At 38.1% G+C, this 24,601-nt stretch overlaps 1 protein-coding gene and 1 long non-coding RNA gene across 2 annotated transcripts; both read right to left on the reverse strand.

Moving 5' to 3' along the window:
- Positions 1 to 1,717: 1,717 nt before the first annotated feature.
- Positions 1,718 to 5,690, reverse strand: LOC139136199 (uncharacterized). Its single transcript, XR_011553150.1, has 3 exons — positions 5,301 to 5,690; positions 4,727 to 4,931; positions 1,718 to 2,217 (listed from the first exon to the last, which is right to left on the reverse strand). It is a non-coding gene; the product is annotated as an uncharacterized lncRNA (long non-coding RNA).
- A 13,873-nt stretch (positions 5,691 to 19,563) lies between these two features.
- On the reverse strand, positions 19,564 to 24,437 carry LOC139137254 (uncharacterized). The gene is made up of 3 exons (XM_070705251.1): positions 24,250 to 24,437; positions 23,529 to 23,561; positions 19,564 to 23,208 (listed from the first exon to the last, which is right to left on the reverse strand). The coding sequence occupies exons 1-3, from the start codon at positions 24,404 to 24,406 to the stop codon at positions 23,063 to 23,065; spliced, it is 336 nt and encodes a 111-aa protein (XP_070561352.1). The 5' UTR covers positions 24,407 to 24,437; the 3' UTR covers positions 19,564 to 23,062.
- Positions 24,438 to 24,601: the final 164 nt, after the last annotated feature.

Consider the following 24,601-nt stretch of genomic DNA (forward strand, 5'->3'; position numbering starts at 1 on the left):
TTAGTCAAAACCAGTCTCGTATACTAAAAGTTCGTGACATTGTCAATCAACAGACATGTAAACTCGTCGTAAGCATTAGTGTAGGGATTTTCATGGCTTTTTCACGTTAGTGTGTTTACGATATACTGTAATATCAAGTCGTGGGAGGGGAACAATTGTGCATTAACTAGACTCACAAATCCAGAGCCGAAATGATGAGAATTCAACAAAGGATTACAATACACACTGTGCTTCGGCCAATTTTGTCTCACTAATACTCAATCTCAGATAGAAAACATGGAAAAACTGAGCAACTTACCATTCACATTTGGTTGCGTGTATGTGTGAGAGAAGTGTCGACAAAGTGAAGGAAGGTATTCTATTCTGTCTATCTATTCTGTCTGAATGACAACGGAATCCTTGAACTTTAACCTCAAAGACTATATAATGTAAATCGGAGTTGCAGACAAGCTATTGTTCGTGCTTTGACGTGTCCAGTACAGTGCAGTGCCCTACATTCAGACTGACTGTAGTCCCTCCCATGCTACAGAACCGTGATCAAGATATGAAGTGGTGAGTCCTGTCGTACTAAAGTATATTTTTTTCTTGTGGCGCTAAGGAGAAGAAAAGTTGTTGATAGCTATAGCGACTAATAGGCGGCATAAATAGATCAATGTTAACACTAATAAATGATTTTTGTCACGTCATAGGTCTTTGGCAAGCTTGAATCAATCCTTTGCCTCAAAACTTAATTGAACGATACATGCCGTCCCTGGTATATGTAGAAGGCCGAATGTGAAGAAACATTTTAAAATGTTCAACATTTGGTGATAAAGTGGTCAAAAGGGACAAAGGGCCGCATACCTTTAAGAATTGCGTTTTCCTGAGAGCTATTAAGGGATAATCATGAAAACTCCACCAAAAGGTTGCGAATTTGCCAATGTTTCGATATTTTGTGAATTGCTGTACAAACATTATGGTCGACATTCAAAAATGCGACAGCCTGGATGTACTAAGATCACTAATCAGAGACAAGGCCATGAATAACAAGTGGGCCAAAGCTTGATTTTCTCTTCTCATTGGATAGAATGTACATAACTTCAAAATAAAATCGCAAGATTCTTCGTCACATACCCTAAGTAATCACAGACAGGCGGTATGAAAAAAAGAGATTGTTTAACTTTTTAATCATTGCTTGATGAGCAAGAGGTCGAAGACTTTCCACCGATATTTAAATCATATGGAATCACAATGCGTTGAATGCAAAGATAGCAAAAATTGTTAGCAATGTGAAATGGAATTTGCTAGTCTGGGGGAAGCGCATAGTTTGACCCTACGAACTTCCTGTACTTCATAAAGATATTTCTAAACAGCGTCAACCCAACCCAACAAAACATTATTTTCTCCTTATATGTTGTCACTTGAACATTTTAGGGACATTAGATAATAAGCCAGAACGGTACAACTTACTGCAGCCCCTGCGAACAGTAACTATGCTGAACGTGGCCTTAAACGTTGTTAAAGTTCAGATGAGGCCCAGCTGCCGAAATGGCAGTCTTGCCTGGAGGACCGTCTCAGGGCAAAGGAGGATAGGTCAAGCCTACCCGATGACCTCTTGACCCCCGCCACAGGTGGCGCTGTATGAACGTTTGCAGGAGATAAAATTCCTTAATTCTGTAACTTCTTTTATTAAAATAGACCATGTTTTATGGAACGAATTCGCATTATTTCTCCCTGGTTGGTTTAAGCTTTTTTACAATTTTATCGTACCTTCGTTATTTAACTATTTAAAAAACGGGTCAAGATATATTTTTATCAGACATTGGATTCAAGCGGTTGGATTTGCTTCCCTCAAATGTTGGAAACACTTGCAGAGAAGCAATCAGGACTGGGCGATTAATATGTGAAGTACGGGTACCTCTACATACGTTGAGTTCGTGTAGTTCACTTCCTGAGTGTCTTTTCTCTGTATTTCCAAGTTCACTACCAGTGTTTCAATACTGGAAAGCAAGTTAAACGGAACAAGCGTTGAAGTTTTAGCGCACGTGCAGTGCCGCGAATTTATGTTATGGTGTAGAAATTCACAGTGTTTTCAAATCATTAGGATCATCGATTTTCGAGTTCCCTTTCGCATATTTGATACACACATTCTACGCTCGGATTTTTCGTTATCTGAATACTGCATCTCATTAGGAAATTTAGTAAATGTAAAGCAAATGTTGAGATGAATCATATGACCTTAAGAGAGAGAGAGAGAGAGAGAGAGAGAGAGAGAGAGAGAGAGAGAGAGAGAGAGAGAGAGAGAGAGAGATTAGTGTAACAATAATTCTACGGCCCTGATACGGGTTTTAACGACCGAGGTTGTACGGCTGAAGGGCTCTTATACCTTATAGAATGGTAAATATGTATATTATATTGTGCAAATACAGAACTAAATGCGATATCAAACATTTATCGCCATTTTTTAACATTTTGGAAAAGCGATGGCCGTATCCCATTTTGAATTAATAGTCGCGCCAGCGGCTTACTGACTACGCATGCGCATATTCATAATATACTATGCGAGTGACCGGAAGTGTACCCTACTTTCATGGGCGCCGCCATGTTTTTTTTTTGAGTACTCGTAAATAAACAAAAACGTGCAAATTACTATTATATAACATGCCATTTATAAAATATACCTCTTTTATTAGCCAGTAAGTGTTATTATGCACCTTGTCGCTGATACAAAATATCGTTAATATAGATAAAGGGAGAAAACTGTCGTGCATATGAACGGGGGCATGCGCAAAGAATGCTGGGATTGGATTTTAGAAAAGCGCCCCCTGTGTCAATAATTAGATTCAAAAATTGCCAGTTTTTAGACGGAACGCTATAGTTTTCAGCTTGCAAGTGGAAGATGGGCAGTGCGGTTACCATTGCAATGATAATGATTGCATAATACGTCCCTTGTTTAACGCAATAGGCTGTTATCATTGTAAAAATTGCCAATTTTTGTCCAAAATTTTTACACGTTACAGAAAATCTATACCTGCACTGCTGCAGGGTTTGACGTCGTGTACGTACTTGAACTCCTGTCATCAGAGGGAAACTGGGCATAGTTGTCATATTAACGTATATGAAGTAACAATTAATTACATTTTATCATGAATCAATACAAATAACATTGCCAATCTTAACCCCTGGCGCGACACCAAGGGCTGAGCCCTATATAATATTATGCATAATGACGTCATTTGCTTACCTGTAGAATTTCTATGACAACGTCCTTATATCAAAAACAAAACAATGAGGGGTAAATCGAGGGGTAAGAAGAACAGCGTGGTTTAATTTATTATAAATTACATTACCCCGGCAGCGAGATGCGATCATCAGCAAGACGTTTGATTGACAAAAATATTGTACCTTTAAGTTTGTGAGGATTTCGCGATGAAATGACCCTGTACTTGAAGCTGGCCGACGTGTGACGTCTAGACTTTGCTTACCTGTCGCATGATTGTACTCGATCTAATTTATAATCAAGTCAATTTAATTTTTTTTTCAAAATCGCAGACATCGCCGATAGCGAGCTCAGTTAACACTGGGTTTTAATATGAAACCCTAAGATACATCAAACGATTTCGCTACCTTCACAGTCGCCCTTACGATCAGAACGAGGAAACGTTCGAATCTCGCCCTGGCTTTGCTTACGAATGGAATGTTGGCTGAGAGCAACGCGCATAGTAACCAGAATGAAGCTAGTTCTCAGAAATGCCCGCGCTTGCCTATTTTCGGGCAAAAGTGTCCCTGGGCGGCACATGGCAAATTATTACACAAATGTGAGGGCGATAAATTGCGTATAACGCCCGGGCACACCTTGTCCAAATTTGAGCAAGCGCGTGCATTTTAGAACTTAGTTATTATCCTTGTTACTACATGTACGTGCATTGCTATACTCAAACATTCTATCCGAGAATTAAGCCAGCGCGAGTGTGTTTGATTGTGTTAGCGTTTTGTTTTGAAAGATCTGAAAGTGAACTCAATCAGTGAATATGAATCACATTGAATGTGATCGTGCGATTCTAGATTACCTAAGTCGTCATCCGTCGCCCATCTTCAAGTATACGGTCGTAAAATCGCAAAATCATCTGATTTACAAACGTTACCTAAAGGCTCTGTATTTCTTTCTATCGAACTTTTGCTGATGATCGCATCTCGCTATGTTATGTAATTTACGATAATTTACAACACATCGTTCTTCCTACATATCCATTTACGAACCTTGTACATGTGTAATCGGTCAACGTCGAGATACTTTGCTCAGCAAGTTGTGCAAGTAAATAAATAACGTCGTAGGCGACGGGGTGCGACACTGCTTTTCCAAAAGTTTTACATAACATGGCGATAAACGTTTGATGTCGCTCGTATTACTAACTTCACGGCTCTGATACGTGTTTTTTGTTGACCACGGTCTTACAGCGCACGCTATGGCACTTTAAATGTACAACGTCGGTCCGCAAAGCACGTAAAGATTATTAGTATCGAACATTAAAATTCAGTAAACGAAGAAAAAAAGAAAGTTCAAGCATGTAGCCGATTTAGTCACGATCAGTGATCCCGGTCAATGCAATGGTCACAGTTTTGTAAAAATGGCACAATTTATTAGCAAGTTTTCAATTTCTTATGTCATAATTTTATGGATGAGAACAATAATTTGTGATTATTCAAACACTTACGCTCAGTAAGACATCCTAAAGTTTACACTCACCGTATTGTCGATTGGACTCACTGGAGCTCATTGTCCGTTGCCAGCTTGCTCTCCTCTTTCACACTCACTTAACTCCTGCCTTTCCATTTGCCATTGATAGTCGCACAGGAACCCTTTATGACGCACACAACAAGTATCGTCACTATTATCACGACTACCAGCCCGGCGATTATCGCACACACTATGATGATAGTTTTCACAGAATCTATAAACAACAAAACAACAGCAACAGAAACAGCAACAAAAACGACACCAAAACGTAGCGCTTTCAATTATTCATTTAATGTCAATTGAAGTTTCATTTTCACAATGGTCACTTTTATTTTTCGGATTCGTTAGTGTCCATTCGAGACCTAAAGATGATTAAAAAAAGATTATTCATTTTGCATTATCAACCATGCCTAAGCATTATGAACACACTTCAGTGCTAAGATAATTATTTTCCTAAGCGAGATGTTGCTGTTATCGGCGATATCAATATTGGCTGAAGATTCATGACTGCTCGTAATTATTTAAGACTTAAATAGGCGATATCAACAATCAATTTTTATAATCAATGACATCATTGCCTTACCTGGGGTAGGGGCAGGCGTTATTAGTGATGAGCACTCTGCCGGACACAGTAAACGGATTGCATAGTTTGAACAATTACCGCTTTGTTGGCTATGGAGACACAGAAATCCTTCCTTTAAGTTACATTTCAGACTAACTTGTCCAGTTTCGTTGTACGGGATATTGGTGTCATTGGCCAAAGCACACTCAATATCAGTTGGCTCATTACAGAATACGTAGCAACCTCTCAAAAAACGGAGGAGTTCAAACTCTCCGCTGGAGGAGGGATCAAGCGTTCCACCATTCTCATCATCCATCCATTCGGTCCACTCCGAACACTCTTCAACATTTGTCAATTGTTGGGTAACCGCACTAATACCTGAACGAGCAGAAAAACGTAAAGACAGCTGCATTGATGCTAGGCCCAAGAGTGTCCAGGCATTGCCTGGCGATGTTAAAGGATGAAATACTGCCAGATAGAGCAAAAACTTCGCAGCATATGTTTCCTTTTTTTTTAACTGACAGAGATAAGACCAGTTATCAATTTTTTGGAATGTTAGAGTATAGACTATCTGCGACTAAATGATATTAAATCTAGCGACTGATAAAGAAATCATATATTGATAATATCTAAGGGATCGCCATATGGATCACAAATCAACGTATATTTATATCAAACTCCAAGGATTGTCTCGTCACAGCATATTCCATACCTCAAGACAGAACTCTCGGCACTAAGTAAAAGCTTCATACGAGAATCCCCACCATCACTAAAATGGTTCCGTCTTTGCATCACGTGTTTTACACGATTTTATCAAAAAATAAATAAATTAGAAGAAGTGTCCAAATTTCGACAAAAGAACCATTATTCACGTAAATTATTTTTGCGATTATATCTACCATGCAAACAGTTTTTTGTCAAGTACTTCATGCAATCGCTATGATACAATTATGCCTCAGTTGACTTTGTCAAAGCGGGTGCAAATAATTCAAAATTATTCTGTATTCATGTCGCATTGTTTAGTGATAATTTACATTGCTATCTTGCGGTCATTTTCTCGTTTAATATTAAACGTCGAGAATGAGTATGCATACAACGATGAACATAGCTCTTTTAAACTTCGTTCAGTGACAGTGTGCTATAAGTACAAACAAACACCAATATTGACTCCTACCCATTTGTTCGAAAAACTGTTAAGTCCAGAGATATAGGGGTAGCATGTATAACTCCGATTATTTTGTTAAAACATTGGAAATTAAGTACAATATCTAATGAATTTCTGTCAGTAGATACGTCCCGAGAAGACTGAAAAGTAAAACCTAGACCACTGTTTTAACAGCAATGTGGTGGGTGCTCATACTGTTGTCAAATTTTCCGTAGCGACACTTTAGACTATTTACTTTCGGAATCAACAAAAGTGGTCACCGTGCATAATGTGACATTGGAGACACAAACTGTTTAACATTTATCTAAAGTTTAACTCCACATAACCGCCATCCCTATGTTAACTCTCGACGGAATACTTACACTTCGAATTTCACAAAAATAAGACTAAGAAAACTACTTCGAAGCTTCAAAATGAGCCTCCTCCTCCAACGAAGAGGTAGATCAGTAAAGTTTTGGGAAAAATTTGCGAGTGTTGTTCTATATAACCCAAAAAAGACCTCTAGGCTACAAAACTGACCAATAGCATATGTTTCCTTCTCTTTAAGGTGTAGCGACTAATTAGTCAAAGCACTGCGTAGCTACAAAAGAAACTCACTTGTACTTGTAAGGTCAGCAGCTCCGGTCTGTTGAGAGAATATAAGGTCATTGTTTTCAGCAGAATTCTCGACGAACAATTGTACGACTGGTAGTCTAATAAATAACAACAAGTCACTTTGCTAAATCCCCACAAAATGATTTTAAGTCAGCACATTCATCCCTTGAAGTTGTAGATAAATAAAATATCTCTCTTCGACAAATAATCACTGATGGCATCGGTGACATTGGGCCTTAGTTAATGACCACTACCTATCTGAATTATAGATTGATATATGGCGGGTGCCACATGTGGGGCAGGATGCGCTTACTATTTTCGATACACCTGACACCAATTCTTGCTCTTCTGACCAGAGTCCATATATCTTTCTTTCATGAATATGACTTTGTTTGTGTACTGTCTATTTACTGTCTGTTCTATGTTGTTTTGTGTATAGGTTTACAACTATTGTCTTACGAATTCTGACCTACTGTCATTGGATTATGGATTGGTATGATTGCGATTATTTTAGTATAGTAACCAGTGATGATAAAAGCGCCACGTTTTTGATTTAATTGTATGATGAAAAACGCTAATACCCAACTTGCACGTGTATGGACATTATCATCGTATTAAATTTGAGAGTAATAATGAGAGTAATAATGTATTGGCATTCACAACTGGCAGCTTAATTTGTGCCAATATAGTACACAAAACGGATAGTGGTTCGGAGTATCAAGTAGTATTTATCAGAACCACTCTTCACTATATTTGCCTCCGCCCTATTAAAAAAATGTGTATGAATCACACGGGCGTTTTTAAATGGAATATGGCAGTAGATAATATCCAACACATAACATTTGCTACTGATGAAGGAAGTCAAGACAACGTTTTTTTATGTGTTGTACTTATTTTGATATTCATATTGATTTCATGATTCCGTTATTGATTTTTACAGAGTACTGTATACTTAAAACCCTTAATTACTGGAATCCTCTTTGTTTGACAAACGGACGATTGTTTTTCATAATATAGCCTTATTAAAGATAAACAATTGTCGTATCTGATATCTGAAAACGTAGTTACTGTCATTATTCATATTTAAATCCACAGAGACAAACAAGGACGGGTAAAAGAAAAGAGAACGAATAAATTAAAAACCACATGATAACAGTCTCCTAACTATGAAAACAATAGCTCTACTTGACACGAAGAAGGTGCTCAACTTGATTCACATGTGGAGCCCCTGTCTGTTAGTTTGTATGTTATAATAGAGGGTCATAATTTAAGACATGTAATTTAGTGCTGATCAGGCTTGAGTTTTCTTCAGACTCTGTCTTACCAATGGTCAGTATTGGCAAACTATCACAGAAATATTGAAATATTGAAAAATGATGAAATACTGAAGGGTTTTCTTAAAAGTAGGGGTGGTCATGTCAAGGACTAGTACAATTACAGCGTGATCACATGATTCTTTATAAACCTTACTACCATATTATTGACTTATAGACATATTTGAGACAAACTAAGGAGATGCATTTTTATTACTCGTCTTCGTCAATGGCGCAAAGATTTAGCTCAAATGATGCTAACAATGTTTAAAAAACTGAATGTTATAGAGAGTACCTATAATGGAAAAGCACAAAGGTTACACTTATTATTATCAAGAATATAACAGACTCAAACAGTATAGGCGAACACGAAAAGATATATTGACAAACGTTTGTTTCCTCAACAGCAACTACAAGATACTTTCATTGTTCAAACGCTGTCTCCTATCCAGCAATTGGCACAAAGGGGCTACTCAGGATGTGTCAGTATATTGATCAACTTACTTGTAGCCGTGTTGCAGACACAAGCACCATTACGATAAAGATGAAAGCTTTCGAGGATTTATCAGCCTGTAAAGAAGCCATCTTTATCCTGAAACGATAAATGTTAATTTACGGCTGAAAAAAGTTCAAAAAATTTCTACAGGTCATCACGTACAATAATTTAATAGCGTAAAATGCTTGGATCTCGCGTCCAACCCATATGTTAAAGGCTGAAAATTAACCAAACTTGACAGTTCTGATTTAATTTGAATGCAAAAATCGAACTGATTTTTTAATGTCATGTGAATTTAATGTTTGCAGGGGGTTACAAATGAAAATAAACCAAAGTACTTTAGGTGTAAACCATTTACTACCCATCGATTGATATTAGTAAGTGTGGAAATTGAAATTGAAAATTGAAGAAGTAAAAGCTATACCATTTTATTTATTTATTTATTTATTTATTTGTTGAAGATTTTCGAGAGACAACTGATTTCAATTTCTTTAGTCTACTAGGCCTCTAGCTTTCGATGGGCACAAGAGACGCTAGACTCCCACATCTACACGGGCTTATGTATGTCTACTTGACAAGCGATAGAGAATACGAGCTGGCAAGCATGGCTATACAAGCTAGTGTACGTAGCTAGCCCGGTGCTCGAAAAAGGTTATTATTGTTAAAGTATTTTTGTTTCCATTCACCTATGTTCCCCTGTGATGATTTAAATTTAAAATGTTAACTATAAAATCCAAAACGTATTTAATCTCTAGAAAAATGTTGACTATCTGAAGAATACTACTACTGAAGGGCCCATGAAATAATGGCATTTGAGTTTATCATGGTAAATATTGTAATACTATCGTCCTAAGCAGTAAGACTTGTGCAGGGTTGTCGAAAGTTTGGAACGCCGGCACGGGAGCACCTTGAGATTGCAGTTGGAGCACAGTTCAAGTAGGATCAAGCCTGCAGAGTAAGGCTGCTACCATTTCCGCATTGGTATACTGCAATGAATCCACCTATGCATACAAGTCAGGTTTGAATACGCAAATACTCAATCTTCACCCGCCAAATTTGCAGGTTGTAGTCTTGTAGGTATTGACTTGTAGGTACATTTAGGTTATCGAGATCAAAGATAATCCTGGTCACGTGATATTTTTGCAAACAGCTTGATCCCCATTATTATTCCTGCCCGCCATAAACCAAAGTTTTAAACCTAATGGCTATCCTAGAAATAGATGTGAGCATGATGAAGCAGAGGATGTAGCACTAGTAGGTGCCTCATCCTCTCAAATATCAACAGAAAAGCGCTTTTGGTTGCTAATTTGTAGGCATATTTGTTACATAGAGTTCAAATTCATCCTGGTCACATAATAGTTCAGAGTAAAATTTCCTGCCATATATTTCTCTGTCCATCAAAAAACAGAGTTTTAGCTCTATTGCTGGCCCAGAATGGTGCGCAGGTGTTAGAGAAGAAGATTCTGGTTAGAAAACCCAAGTGATCAGAGGTTTTTTCAAAATCCAACATCGCTGCTCAACCGTATGACTGACCTAAATGTCCTATAGAAACTTAAATGTCCGCATAGTTATTATGATATAAATAAAAGTTTAGTTCAAATGGTCATTGGTTATCATAGACTTTTGGTAAATGGCAATGTGATAGCAAATCCATGTAACCCATTCTTATACATTTTGCCTATTTGAATGTACTAACACTAATGATGATATGAGTAAAGTTCGAGTTCAAATGGTGCATTGGTATTGGAGAAGGATTTTTAATTTTGTGTAGACATTTGCGATGGCGAGTCGAAGCCAGATCAGTTATTTCTAAGACACTGTGATCGTGTGTCGTTTTCGTTCTGGAACACTGAGTAGTTCCTTCATCACTCGCAGGATTTATGTGTTTAGTTCGGGCCACGTTTGATATTCCGCTCTTCTAACAGTATTTGAAAACGCTTAACCGTGCCGATGCTGTTTGTTTGTTTAGTCTTGCCTTCACTAATGTGTCTTGATGTTTTTGTTTCTTTTGTATGTGATTAGTATTTGGTTCGGAAAATTTCTTTCCTTATTTCATGGGATATCTAGGCATGATCTCCTCAACCATGCATTAAAGTCAAAGTATTTGATTGAGTGAGTTAGGGAGTGACTGAAAATATGTTTCCAAAAGGGAGATTTGCAGTTTAGTTGCTGTGGTGTACTTTAGAAAAGAAAGACGTTTACGTAGGAAAGTTCAGGTTAGGCTACTCTGGGTCTTTTCCAATAACCATGGGCTACTGCCAATTCAGCTGATGCACAATAGGTATGGTGTGGACCTCTCTGTACATGTCCAATTCATTGCGTTATTCTCCACCATAATGGAGGGAAACATATTGGATGAACGCAAATCATCGTACATAGACTTAGATGGCTGCATATTTGCCAGGACCAAAGTCTACATGTAAAAATAAACGAAGGCGTCTGACTTGCGCATGTCTGCTCTGTGTAGCAGGCCTATAATACGGCTTTGGCGTAGATGTAACCGAGCACTCTTGACTCATACCGGCCGTAGGGCTAATAGCTTACCATCACGCATCGGTTGATACTGTGACAGAAAATTCCTTGAAGTAAATACCAGTAATAACCCCTTTGGTTTTATTTTTCTACCACGCTTACGTTAGTCCATGGTTAGTCGTTCGCTGCGATTATTGAGTCAGGAGCTGAGCTAATACCTCCATGCACGATCACTCCATAACCATGCTATACGGCAAGCATTGTAGAATATCTTGGGCATTACACGCTAACCGTGTTTCGAGTGTCTTTGAAAACCGGCTCGCTAGTCTGCATATAGGTTTGCCGTGCTGACGAATGTTAGTGTTGTATTTGTAGGGAAATTTGTGAATTTTTGCTTTATGCAGAATCACAATGGTGTCACAAAGAGTAAGTTAAATCGGTGCCCAAACGTTGGGGTTGACAACCTGATGTAATAGCCTTTCCAAAGATTGTCATCGATATAAGTGTGTGCGTAAACAAGAAAAGTAAACTCATGGATTTTAATAGACGTGGTGGGTATGGTTGATTTGGGCAAATAGGCCCTACCCACTACATCTAAATCTGTGTGAGTCAGTGAGTGTTTGAGAAAAAGCAATTTCTTGATTTGACAAAATCAAATATTGCCGATTGGTCATTTAGTCGTTTGGTCATGTGACCAATCAGAATTTTAAGGGTTAGGTGCATGAGCACTCACATGTCTCCATAAAGACCCACGAGTTTATGAAGTTAACGTACAGCGAGAGTTCTAGGTCGACCAAAACATTAGTAACGGAATAGGAAGAAGAAGATGAAGCCAGATCAGTTATGTCTAAACACTGTGATCGTGCGGATAATGATAACAGGGGTCTACGCCCAAGTGCACTTGAGCCCCGAATGATGAATGTTTGTTGTACATTAAGAAATATGTCTGGTGCAGTGTTTGGATATGTACAGCAAGGACGTATATCCACTTAATTAAACAACAGCAATGGCTTAGGATGATCGATGCCGAAAATGCCGGGTAGTAATGCGCCTAGAATTTGACGAATCGGCTAATGTCATCATCCGCTGAACAACAAAACGTTCCATGGTCGGTGATTATGCGTGCAATCACTCTGCAACTCACCTAGGGCTCTGTCATATCTTTACGATTTAGCCAGTGTATGCCGATCGCGACGTATCAACATTTCTCTAAAAAGCCGGCTTGCTGAACTCATGAAGTATTTTTCAACTTTAGGCATATCCATAGCGTATTCATAACGTAATCATAGGTTAAAAATACGTTTTGGGTACGCTACGCAATTATCTTGACACATTTTCAACATATGAGTAACGTACAAGTAACTTGTATCAACGTGTGTCAAGGAGCGCATAACCTACCTATAACTGTTGGCCGTGTCATACCTTGAAAATTGTGCCATCGTATGCCAACTTATGGAAATTTTGGGAATACGCTTGGTGTACGTCGAATACGTTATGGGTAAGCTTTATATACGTTAAGAACACGCTGAAGCACGCTAGTATACGTCGTGGTACGTCGAGGCCGTCGAAAACTTTTGCCCATGCACAAAACCTTTTCAACGTATGCCAAACGTATAACTCATCCGTCCATGTTCATATACGTTACTTATAATTTACTCATAGGTTGTAATACGTCGAGATTATACAAAGTGTACCCAAAACGTATTTTTAACCTATGAGTACGTTATGAATATGCTATGTATACGACAAAAATTGGAAAAAAACAACGTCAGTTCAGCAAGCCAGCGTTTTAGACACATTTTGATACGTTAGCATACACTGGCTAAATCGTCAGGGTGTGACAGGGCCCTTACGGCCCGCATGTGCAGGACGTATGAGCCATACGTTGGCACACGTCAAAAATGTTTGTGCATTCACAAACGTTTTCGACGATTTCGACGTACTGCGACGTATACCAGCGTGCTTCAGTGTGCTCTTAACTTATATAAAACTTACCCATTACGTATTTAACGTATTTACGTACGCCCAGTGTACTCGCCAAATTGTTCATACTTTGGCATACGCTGGCTATATCGTCAAAGTGTGACAGGGCCACAATATTGTACTTTGTGATTAATTTCCCCGGTATGCCTTCATGTACTCCAAACTTTTGCTGTATTGCTAAAGAAATATGATGTTACCTACTTGAGGAAGAACCTGTTTGGCCTGGTGTATGAATCAAGGCGTAGGATAGATTCTGTTCAACAAGGTTGTGCCCAGAGGAGTAAAAATCTCTGTTCGTCGTACAAATGAACTCCTGTGTGTTTTACAGCAGTTGCTTTCTTTACGAATGCACGGAGTGAGCCATAAAACTCAAGTCTTTTATATCATTTAATTTCGCGACGAGGTCAATCCACCGCGAACTGTCATAAAGGTATAACGTTTTTATGCTTCTTTCGTAGGTTTGATCATAATTATTAAACTTTGGGAATGTTTTCTTACATGGTCTAGATATCATACTCTGTCAAATGTAATCTTGCAAATACGCATGTTAAGCGCACTAGTGAAATCATAGAGAAAACTGAACAAGTTAGTAAAACCGTTTATCTAAGTAGCGTAAAATTGTCCTGAAAGAAGTATGTTTCTAATATGCTTAGCAACGAAATCATTTAACGCTTATCCCCCAAATCGTGCTGTAAACCCATGTAGGAGAGTATAAGACAAAGACTTACATGTTTGTTTCTTGTTGCTGGGTGAACGAGGCGTTGGCGTCATTTTCCGATCGTTAACGTGTTGAGTCATGATGTCGTCGCCCCCTGGCGGTCAACGACAAAGTGACACCTTTTCATGGTTTTCTCATACTTTTTCAGCAATGTCCACGGAATATGATTGTATGTGATACCTGCACAAAACGTAATGCACCTTGGAATATTGGACATAACTTTTTTGAATTGTTCAGGTCAATACCCCTCAGTACAAATACTCCTTACAAGTATTTAGGTCTAAGCGCATGTCTCTTGTTTTTGTGTTTCCTTAGTAAATCTACTATTGTATGATGTCATCTCATTAAACAAACGTTCCGAGTTGATTTAAGATAATTTAACATCACAAACAAATATAATGGTAAGTCCCAACCATATCAATGAGAGTGTAGAGCAAAAGTCATTTTACTTCTGTCTGAAGATTGCAGATGCATGAAACGTAAGTAATATATATTATTACTTTGTACTTGTTTAGTTTCCATGTTCTTGCTAATATCGGCAAGAAATCCGTTCAACTTGTTGACAAACACTTTCTTCACAAGATCTTCAATACAAACACAATTAAAGTGAGTTACAGCTTTTTAAAGAGTATGACTAGTATAATCGCATGATAATAAGAGCGTAATCACAGGAGACCTGCGTAAAGACTGTAATTGCCGGGACAAGTCTACATGCCCCTTGAAGGGTAACTGTCAAGTCAAAAGTGCGGTTTACAAGGCCAAGTTATCTACTGGGACAACACGGAGAATGTTTACATCGGACTCACTGATAACACCTTCAAGACACGCTTCGCTAATCACATGCAATCGCTCCACATCGAAAGGTATCGGCACAGAGCTCTCAAAGTCTGTCTGGTCCTTATGAGAAACGAACCAAGTCTTTGACATCTCATGGTCAACAAAGCATCGAGTTTCTCTAACATAAGCAAGCGACGTTATCCTTGTATATCAGAAGAGCTTCACATTATCAGTGCTGACAAATTAACGCTATTAAACACTAGCTCTGAGTTTGTTTCAAAATAGTGCCACCAAAACAAATATTATTTATCAAAGTTTAACACCATCTACAAATAGAATGGTACGTCAAAAAACATTTAAGTGAGAGTGTAGGGCTAAGAATTCTTTCACTGCCGTCTGAAGATTGCAGGATGAACGAAGCTTCAGGAACAGATATTATTACTCTGCTTTCCGCATCGAGCACTATAAGTTCCCACGAGGAATATCTCTGACTCCTCGCCAGAAACTGATAAGTCAAAGCCCTCTGTTGTTTATCATTTTGTTTATCATTTTTTCAAACAAATTTGACGCAATTAAGGAGATTACTCCCACCTTCTGCTACAACTTATTTTTGGATCAATTAATGCACGAAAGACAAATTAACTTGCATTCAGCGAAGTAAATGTCGATAGTGGCAAACTGATGATCAAATGGAATGAGATTATTATATACCACATTAATAAGGGGAAAGTTATGCTCATACAGGCTACGCAGTAGTCAAACCTCCCGAGACAGTAGAGTGACCATTTCAAACAGACATGTACGTATACACCATAATAGAGTACTTCAGAAACAGAAAAGTTTGCTTGGTGCTTGGCTCAGTTTTGTCCCAAGAATCAGTTTGGATGATGATGATTTTTAGTGTTCTATCATCGTGTTTAGATTCGAGTGAATGCAAAGATTGCAGAAGTTAACTTGCAACAGAAATTTAAATAGTTTATAACGTTTTCATATATTAATAAAACATTAATTGTTGCTTACTGTGTGTTACAGTGACGAAAAAAAGTCTAAAAAGCTAAACATACAGTAAACGTTGCAACCGTATATTTGATCGCACGATAGTTAATAATTACATCAGTTCAATTTCCCGTTGTTTGTTTAAGTTTTGTTTGTTGGCGTCACAACTCAGTACCGATCACAGTTACAGTCATTTGTAAAATGCTTTGTGCGATAACCATGTTTTGCACGCAAGTTGCCGTTTATCTCCTGACAACACAAATGAAATAACAAACTTATAGTTCTTAAATATTTGCTTCGAAAAAACCATGAATTTTGTTTAAGGTTGTAGCTATAGCAGTGTTTTCAATGTACCAGAAACCTACGAACATGGTCAATCGAGGATCATTTTAGTGTGATGTCCCTTCCCAGTGTACACTGCGCTAAGTATACTTATTTTCAGAGTCTTACATCCCAAAAGACTTTGCAAGACAACAGCCTGTTTAAACCAGTTCAAACACTCGACAACTGAAGAACAATTAGCTAACGTTTGACGAAATGATGATGCAAACACACACACATCAACATTTTTTTGTTAAGAAACATATCAAAGCAAGTAGGGTCAATGAATATGTACTGTGTTGCAGTCCTGGAAGGTTTCACACAGTCGACCATGACGAACACATAAGCTTGATAAGGTAGGTTTAGTAAAACGAGAGCTTCGATAAGGCTGGATTTGAAATATCAAAATGCAATGCTACTTCTATAATTTTGGCATATTTCACGATAAAAAGATACACATTATGTACATATTTGATGTTTGTCGTATCTTGTTTGCCTGCGTTTTGATATATTGACGCCCGCTGCTTTAATTTCCCTGCCTGATGACTATTCTGTAACTAAAATTCAATAATGCACGTCTCACAATATCTCGTAGTGATCGGGCAATGATTTGATCCGATCTAAGCCACAGTAAGAAAGCGCAGATGGTGGGATGAAGTATATGGATTAAAGTAATTCACTTTCATCGACTGCTGAAGGTGAAGATGAGCAATGTAGGCATTATTTTTTGACTTCCTCGGAAAGTGCCTCGTGCCTATGTTTTCCGGTTGCATCAGCCGCGCGTTAGTTTTCTTTTTGTTTGTTTGTTTGTTTGTTTGTTTGTTTGTTTGTTATTTATCTGTTTGTTTATATGTATGTATGTAACTTACTACGGAACATCTCTTAAAAATTACTCGTTTCTCAACAAAATCGACTAAAAGTAAAATCAAACGCTCACAAATATGCTGCGATGTAAGTTTGTCTTCACAAATAAGTGATCAATGCACCGGACGATACAGATGATCCACAGAGCAAATATATCAAACGTTACAGCTGCTATCCCTTCAACCGTTACTCTTGACAAGGCAGCTATCAAGGGGGTAGCATAGTCCAGTGTTTTATGTTGATTTATCAAACAAGATCGTAAATTTGTCCGCTTGTCTTTGCGCCTTCTGTAGCGTTATGAGTTTTCGACTGTGTTTGTTCAACTCAGGTACAAGTTAACAGCACCTAAATGAAAACTGTCCCTCACCACCGTTACAAGATGCCTTATTTTAATATCAACCGATAGTCGATGCGATGAAACTGCTCCTGCTGTGATACAACGCTGTTAGCAGATCAGAAAATGTCCGCAGACATAATGTTAACCTGGAAGCACACGCATTGGTTCGGAGTATATCATTATAGTAATGTGACACTAAGAGATTGTACTGCGTTGAGCAAGGCAGCAGTTGAGTCACGCTATCCACCATGACCGATCAACTCGGGGGTGGGGGGGAGGAGAGCTGATCTTCCTTGTCTCAATTGTTAGGCTTTGTTCAAAATTAGACAGGGCAAATGATCGACTTCACTAATAGTACAATATCAGTGGCTTCTTTGTGCGATATCAATCAAGCATTCGGGTGATTTAAATAAAGTGTAAAAATTGTGCTCGTCACTGAATTCGAGACTACATAGCACCAAAGGGAGTTTTGACCACCGCTGACTTTTCATGAACTCATCGTTTACAGATTTGCGCGTGTGTCGCAGGATGCGGGTAGTGTAAATAATGTTCGGCTTTCGAGGTCGTATGCTTATACTACCGTTCAGTGATTTCGAGCCCTAAGAGTCAAAAGTTCATTTGATGTGAGCATGCGCTGTTATTGAAAACAGATATGCTCCGTGTTAACCAAGCTCTATTGTGTCGTTCGTTGTACATATGGTTTTCTTCTGAATTTTCTACGAGATGGGATTTCGGTCAAGTCACGAAAATGGATTCCGGTTGGTGATACCTTACATTGCTGAATGTAGATTCCTCGGTTGCGAAGTTGAAAATTTTGTCCCAATGCTAGCCTTGAATACATTATTAATTCATGATTTGACCCATTACCTTTATCGCCCAGCTGAAAAATGAAATCTAAAGTTGCTTGAAATTGCTGAAAGTTTACTGGACATTGCAACAATTATGGACGATTTTCAGCTGGCTCTCGACTAGTAGGCGCCATGAAAACGTGCTTACCAGCATGGCTCACATACCCTGTCCTGTCACGATTTATGTGGTACAGCAATGTTTATTGTGCGCTTGGTCTAAAATTTACAATACAGGTAAGATCTGCTCTGAAGAAGCTGGGCCGTTCTTGTTTTGCCGATCTTAGAGAATCTGAAAATCGTTATAGTTGCAAATTCATTATACTCTCAGCAATTTCAGGTAAAATTTTGATAAGTCCCAAATGTCTAAACGGCGAACTGCTATAATTTCCGTAATGGATGTTTTGTAAGCGATTTTTATTTTGATACATTTTAGTGCCTGTAGTAATAATTGAAATATTGATTGCAGAAAAATAATTGGACGTGACCAGAGCAATATATAAATGTAAGTTGGTGTGTCGTGTATTGACGCAAGTAACTTCGATTGCCATGAGTATTCATAACGCAGGGACCCTTCCTCAGCGGTTAGGTAGACAACACCTGAACAGTGACGATGCGTTGCTAGCTTATCAAATAACACGGTGATATCGCTCATGAGAAGAATGTCACGTAAAACCGTGAGCGATGTATTTGAATATATGTAAATCGTGGTGAGAAAAGGACTAAATGGCTGCTAATGATTATTTTCATAAGTCAGACCTACTTGAGATTTTATAGCACATTATACAGTGAGTGTATTACACACAAACTTTTTTCGTTTACTCGTGGCAGACAAACCGGTAACTTTGGAATGACTTGTTCCCAAATTTGAGATGCACTCAGTGTTTATTGAAGAAGTACCAACAGAAAAATGAAAATGTTTTGATGAAAATGATTGAATGTCACCAAAATATTGATAATGACATTACCTTAAAATTATTTGGGATATCCAGGTGTGCATAATCAGTTTACTAGATTTGGAAACGAATGTGAACAGCAACACTATGGTTGAAACTCAAAAATTGTAAGAGGGTTTTGTAGAATGTTACTAATTTACGACTAATCTTGAATTTGTTGGTTCTGGAATTGTCATCCAATAAGCATATCATGCCTTATTTCGGTTTAATCATAGCGTTGTGTGCACTCTCGGTCAGAATTGTGTCACGCGTTTTATTTGGCCATTATTTGATATGTCACAAGAGTTACAAGATCACGCGACTTTGAAACTGTCGTGTTCCCTTTTCTATCGCCACAAACTTTATGACGCCAACATTTCATCTTTGATATTTTGCGGTGCTTAGGAACAGTGTGATAATTTGGGATTATTTGCTTTTTTATATTATGAAGAGGCGGAAACATCATCATAGTGCAGAGAACGTGCCACGCTGTATTTGTTAGTGTGTTTGATTTTCCTGTGGCGTTTATTTTGAAAAAATGACCATAAACTGGTCTAATAATCATTCCATTCAAGATAATACATTACTAGGTCCATTCGACGCTTGTAATTTATAAATTTAAGTAGGACCATCCTGAACCAATGATAGTTAGTGGTGGTACCATATGTCCAGAATGGGGTAGCGTACCCTGCTAGCATGCTGCTCCGGTCAGGATGGGTCCCAAAATTGTCTATTGTATGAAATGACAGCACAGTTAATGATCTTTTAAAATAGCAAATTCCAAAATATCAAAACACACCTTCCACGCTCTAACTGTTTTTACCACAGACAAATAGTACAGACAGACTGGAAACGCTGCATGCCTTTTGTTCCATGATCGTCTAGGTAGACTATTGGCTTTTCATATTAAAATGAGCTTCAAAGGTGTTAAACTTTTTGGAGGCTTTGTTTGTGGTTGATAATTACACGAGATTATGCGAAAAATACGACGAGATGGCATCGTACTGCCAGTCTCGTAGCAACCATAGTTACTTTGTGAGCTCGCACGCCAGAAACACTGCTTCACGCCAATCAAAACATAACACGCCAGCAGTTTCATAAACATGTCCTTTCTTGACGCACGTGTGAAGGACGGTATGACTGACCGTAAACCATTGAGTACAACCAGAAAGTATCGATAAAAGACTTTCAAATTTGGTTCAAACACACTCATTATATATTCATAAAAATATGAGAGGAATCTTTAAAACGGTAAAACTCACTTTCATGAAGCTCACAACACTTCCGTTTTCGCCAGCACGTCAATTCCGCTCAGCACCACACGACAACAACACAAACTTTACCGAATATACTTTCGCTTAACAATTGGCGAAAATCCGAAAATTACCGAAGGATGCATGGTTGGCACTCTTCGGAAAAGAGAGGTGAGAGCAACCTGAGGCGAAGCGAACATGGATGGGTTACGTAACCATTTCAACTCCTTAAACAATACCCATTGCGACTCTAAGTTTCTCTGTGTTTTTACGGGAAAAAGCTGTTACCGTGAATTGCAGCACCACGCCTCTCAAATACATGTACGTATACTCGGTATTGCAATATTGTGTAGCTAGTTGATCAAGACACCATAGGTCGAAGGTACTAAAACTTGTCAGATAATCGATCTCGCAGCCTTATATTGTTAACTTATCCCTGACCTTCAACATCCGCCTCGTGCACACAACACTCGCGTGATTCACTGCAAGTTTTCATAGTTTTAATAAGTCATTTCGATTTTCCTTATCATGATTTTCATCTAGGTTTTCATGACATTCAACCTCTAGCATTAAGTATAAAATAGACTCTAGTTTTAAAAGATATATGTTTTAAGTAGTATAAATTTCATAATTTTAATCAATACCAAACCTGACATTTTCTACTCTAAATATGTACCCTCTTAATCCTTCGAGTAAAATGATGCTAGAATACTGAACTTGAAAATGTCTGCTTGTTATAATTATGTAGGATGAGGAGGTTTCATGTCATCTCTGATAATAAATATTGCTTTGAAAGAGTTGCCTAGCTAAGTACAATGCCATATCTATCCAAAGTTTCAGTACACTGGGCGACTTTCTCTTCGATGCCTAATGTAGAATCGATGCTTATCTAAGGGCGTCATATATATGTATACCTGGTGTAATAATAAAAATAATGTATCTTGGGTACTAACACTGTAGCAACGGGAAAAATACAGAATTAGCGCGAATATAAGAGAAAACCAACCCGATTTTCACGATTGAAATTTGAAAATCGGGATAACATCGGAATTCAAACTTACAATAGAATGGGAGATATAAGAACAGGTTTCGGGTTCTACCATCGATTACAAATTTTGCAATGAAAAGGGATAGAAAACAAAGGAAGAAGACTGATAACATGAAAGCAAATGATATGAATAACAATAAGGAGGCAGACAAGCAAAAGAAAAAAAGTGATTTGTGCTGAATGATGGTCATGCAAGTGATTTGAGATTGCAATTGTCAGGAAGGTTAAGTCGTTGACGAAACTGGTAACAATATTTGTATTACATTATTATGCTCCTTGCGGACTCAGACTCAAGAAAGTCCACTGAAGGGCCTTTAAGGTCCGCTGTGCTTCAGTAATAATTAAGTCTTTCCACTTAACTACAATTACACATCTCCTACATTCAGTTTACCGCCCTTCCCTCTATTTTCCCCTGGATGATTTTCATGTAAACTGTTCTAATGTATTTAGTCCCTCTTCTGAACTCGTATCTTTACTTCCATTTTCCAATATCCACCGACGAAGGGTCACACATGAGGAGTCTTTGTTTTCTCTTGTCCCATTCTAACGTTTCTAATGAATTATCTTCTGATTTTCCGATTTTGACCGTGAATACCTGGAGGTTTACGGCTTTTCTTTACATGTACCGAAATACTCCCTAAGAAAATGTTGATTGTTCTGCATGTCAGCATGGGCCTAACATTCTACAGTCAGGTCTCATGTTTTGTTATTAGGCCAAGTTCAGGAATCAGGAAGTAGGACGTTCTTTGCTTAACAACGCAACATACCAAAAATTACACATGAAAATCGGAAAAATCTCATATTTTTTTCTGACAAAGAGATTTTACCATTTAAACTCGGGTAATATAAATAAAGTCGATGAATATACTGTCCGATATAGAGATACAATCTATTTCTGAAGACGACATTTGAAAGTAGGTCATGTACTTTGCTATAACATATATGTAGCTGTTTTACTTTTCATAAGCGTATCTCATAAACCCATCTTGAATATGTTGTGTCTCCAAAATGTCTACAATTTTTTATGAACATCATATGCAAGAGCCATAATTTGTTAAACTCCTATACTCATCAAATCGCAAAGTCTAAAAGTTAAGAATTGGGTCAGGTCATCGTATTTCAGTCTCAAAGACTCGGACTGTTCTTTATGAGTTGCAGTAGTACTGAGCTATGATTGGAAATAACATACTAAATTTTGTGTTTTTGTTTATATGTAAGATGAACAGAGTTCACTGCTACGAATTTATGAAAGCTCCGAATATGTTCGATTGATATTGCATTATTTTTTGATAACAGAACATAATTTTATAAAGATATTATAAACAAAAGAAGGACAATCTGGAGATCAAGAACATTACCGCTTCAATGCGGAATGCTGACGTTAATTGATCGTAGAGGCAATAGCCATATGGCTCAAGTGTTGACTTAAATACATGAACACGTTTTCAAAATAACAATTTATGGTGCTTCATAGAGGAAAAGAGAGAAAGTTGCACAATGCCATGTTGTGCAAGACATTTGATTCCTTGCAATTAGTATATTTAGTCTGTTTAACCAGCTGCAGGAGTCTACCTCCCAACTTGCGGTTGCCTGCCGAATTGAGCGTCTTTTTACCAAAATGCTACTTCATCATCGGAATTGCTCGTCCGCCAGGCGTTTCGGTCGTTTAGTTCCGGTAAATTACGGGATCCCGTTTCCTTTTCTCCCTCCTACCGAAGCGACGGATGATGCACACACAGCAGAGCGCCACGGCAATCACTGCAATCAAACCAGCGACGGTGGAACAAACAACGATGACAATTTTCATAAAATCTGTAAAGAAACATACACAAATAAATAATGATGATAGTAATCATCATCATCATCATCATCATCGTCGTCATCATCATCATCATCATCATCATCTTCTTCTTCTTCTTCTTTTTCGACGACGACGACGACGACGATGATATTGTTGTTGGTTGTGCTGTTTGGTCTTCAGTCACATAGCTTAGGTTCCAAAAAGATCCAATATTATTCTTAGACGGAATAAGTGTTATACGACATCATTGAGTATTGTTCAACCGAGGACCTAAAATCAGGGTCAATCAGGGCCCATCGACATGTATAATTTACAATGGACATTTAATTACCTTTTTCTGGTTTCGACTTTTCTGGTTCGCCACCTGAGGAGGAAGTTGATATCCAATTATTGTACATAATCATAAAGTTTTCAGCCGTTGCACTGTAAAACATATGATAGCTATAATTATATGGTCGTTCGTTTTCTCGAGAAGTCATTACACAAAAAGGACATACGGAGTACAACAATTTGCCCCCGTTTCTTTTAACAGTGTATTGAGAAACGCAACATATATAGGCAGAGAAAATATAGCGCATTCTATTACTGAAATGCTTTTTGCTACCGAGTAAATATATTATCCATACAACATGTTCATCTTGATAAGATGTCAAGCTTAATGCGAAACCCGTGTCCTGGAAGGACCAACACCTTTGGTTAAAATGGACCAATTAGGATGTGGGTCGTAATTACTTACGGCCCTATCAGAGCAAAGCTCTAATCAGTGTGGAAATCGTCTCTTTTTTAATAATTGTTCTGACGAGTCTGAAGCTGTTTTAGAGAATTGAATCCAGTCTTTAAGGGAGAATACGTTCCGAGTTCTGGTTTTCTGTCTATCTTTACTAAGTTTTGTATGCAATAAAACCTCACGTGCTTTACATGCTTTACTTCTGCTGCTGGTGTCTGAGACACGTGACTTTCATTCAAGAACATGGGTTCTCAATCGCCACAATGCTAGAACATCAGATCAAGTGAATAAAACGCATGCATGCAATCCTTATGCTAATATTTACCTGGCTCAATCACTGAGGCTGTCCCGGGTTCATATGAGATTCCATATGATTTGAAGACGCTTGATTGGTTTATGCTTAAAATAAAAGCTTCTAAAATGGTCTGAGCATCAACAGTCGCACTGTTATCGAATAAAAGCTCACTGACCATTATTGCCATACTGCTTGTTGTGTCCCGCTTTCTGCTGGACCTTAGACAACTAAAACGCCAATGATTAATAATATATATACGACTTTCATTTTCAATGAAAGTATGTTAGCCCTACGTGATCCAAAGGTATTGTATTTTAATTTTACAGTTTCATTTTCGTAAAATTGCTCACAATCATGATGTGAGAACAATTACCACGAGCGA

This window comes from Ptychodera flava, chromosome 7 (genome assembly GCF_041260155.1).
Source record: "Ptychodera flava strain L36383 chromosome 7, AS_Pfla_20210202, whole genome shotgun sequence".
Lineage (NCBI taxonomy): Eukaryota > Metazoa > Hemichordata > Enteropneusta > Ptychoderidae > Ptychodera > Ptychodera flava.

Coding starts and splice junctions, on each gene's coding strand:
- LOC139137254 (XM_070705251.1), bottom strand. CDS start 24,406: ATGGCAATAATGGTCAGTGAGCTTTTATTCGATAACAGTGCGACTGTT. Junction 23,562..24,249: donor AGCCTCAGTGATTGAGCCAG/GTAAATATTAGC, acceptor CTTCCTCCTCAG/GTGGCGAACCAGAAAAGTCG. Junction 23,209..23,528: donor AAAGTCGAAACCAGAAAAAG/GTAATTAAATGT, acceptor GTTTCTTTACAG/ATTTTATGAAAATTGTCATC.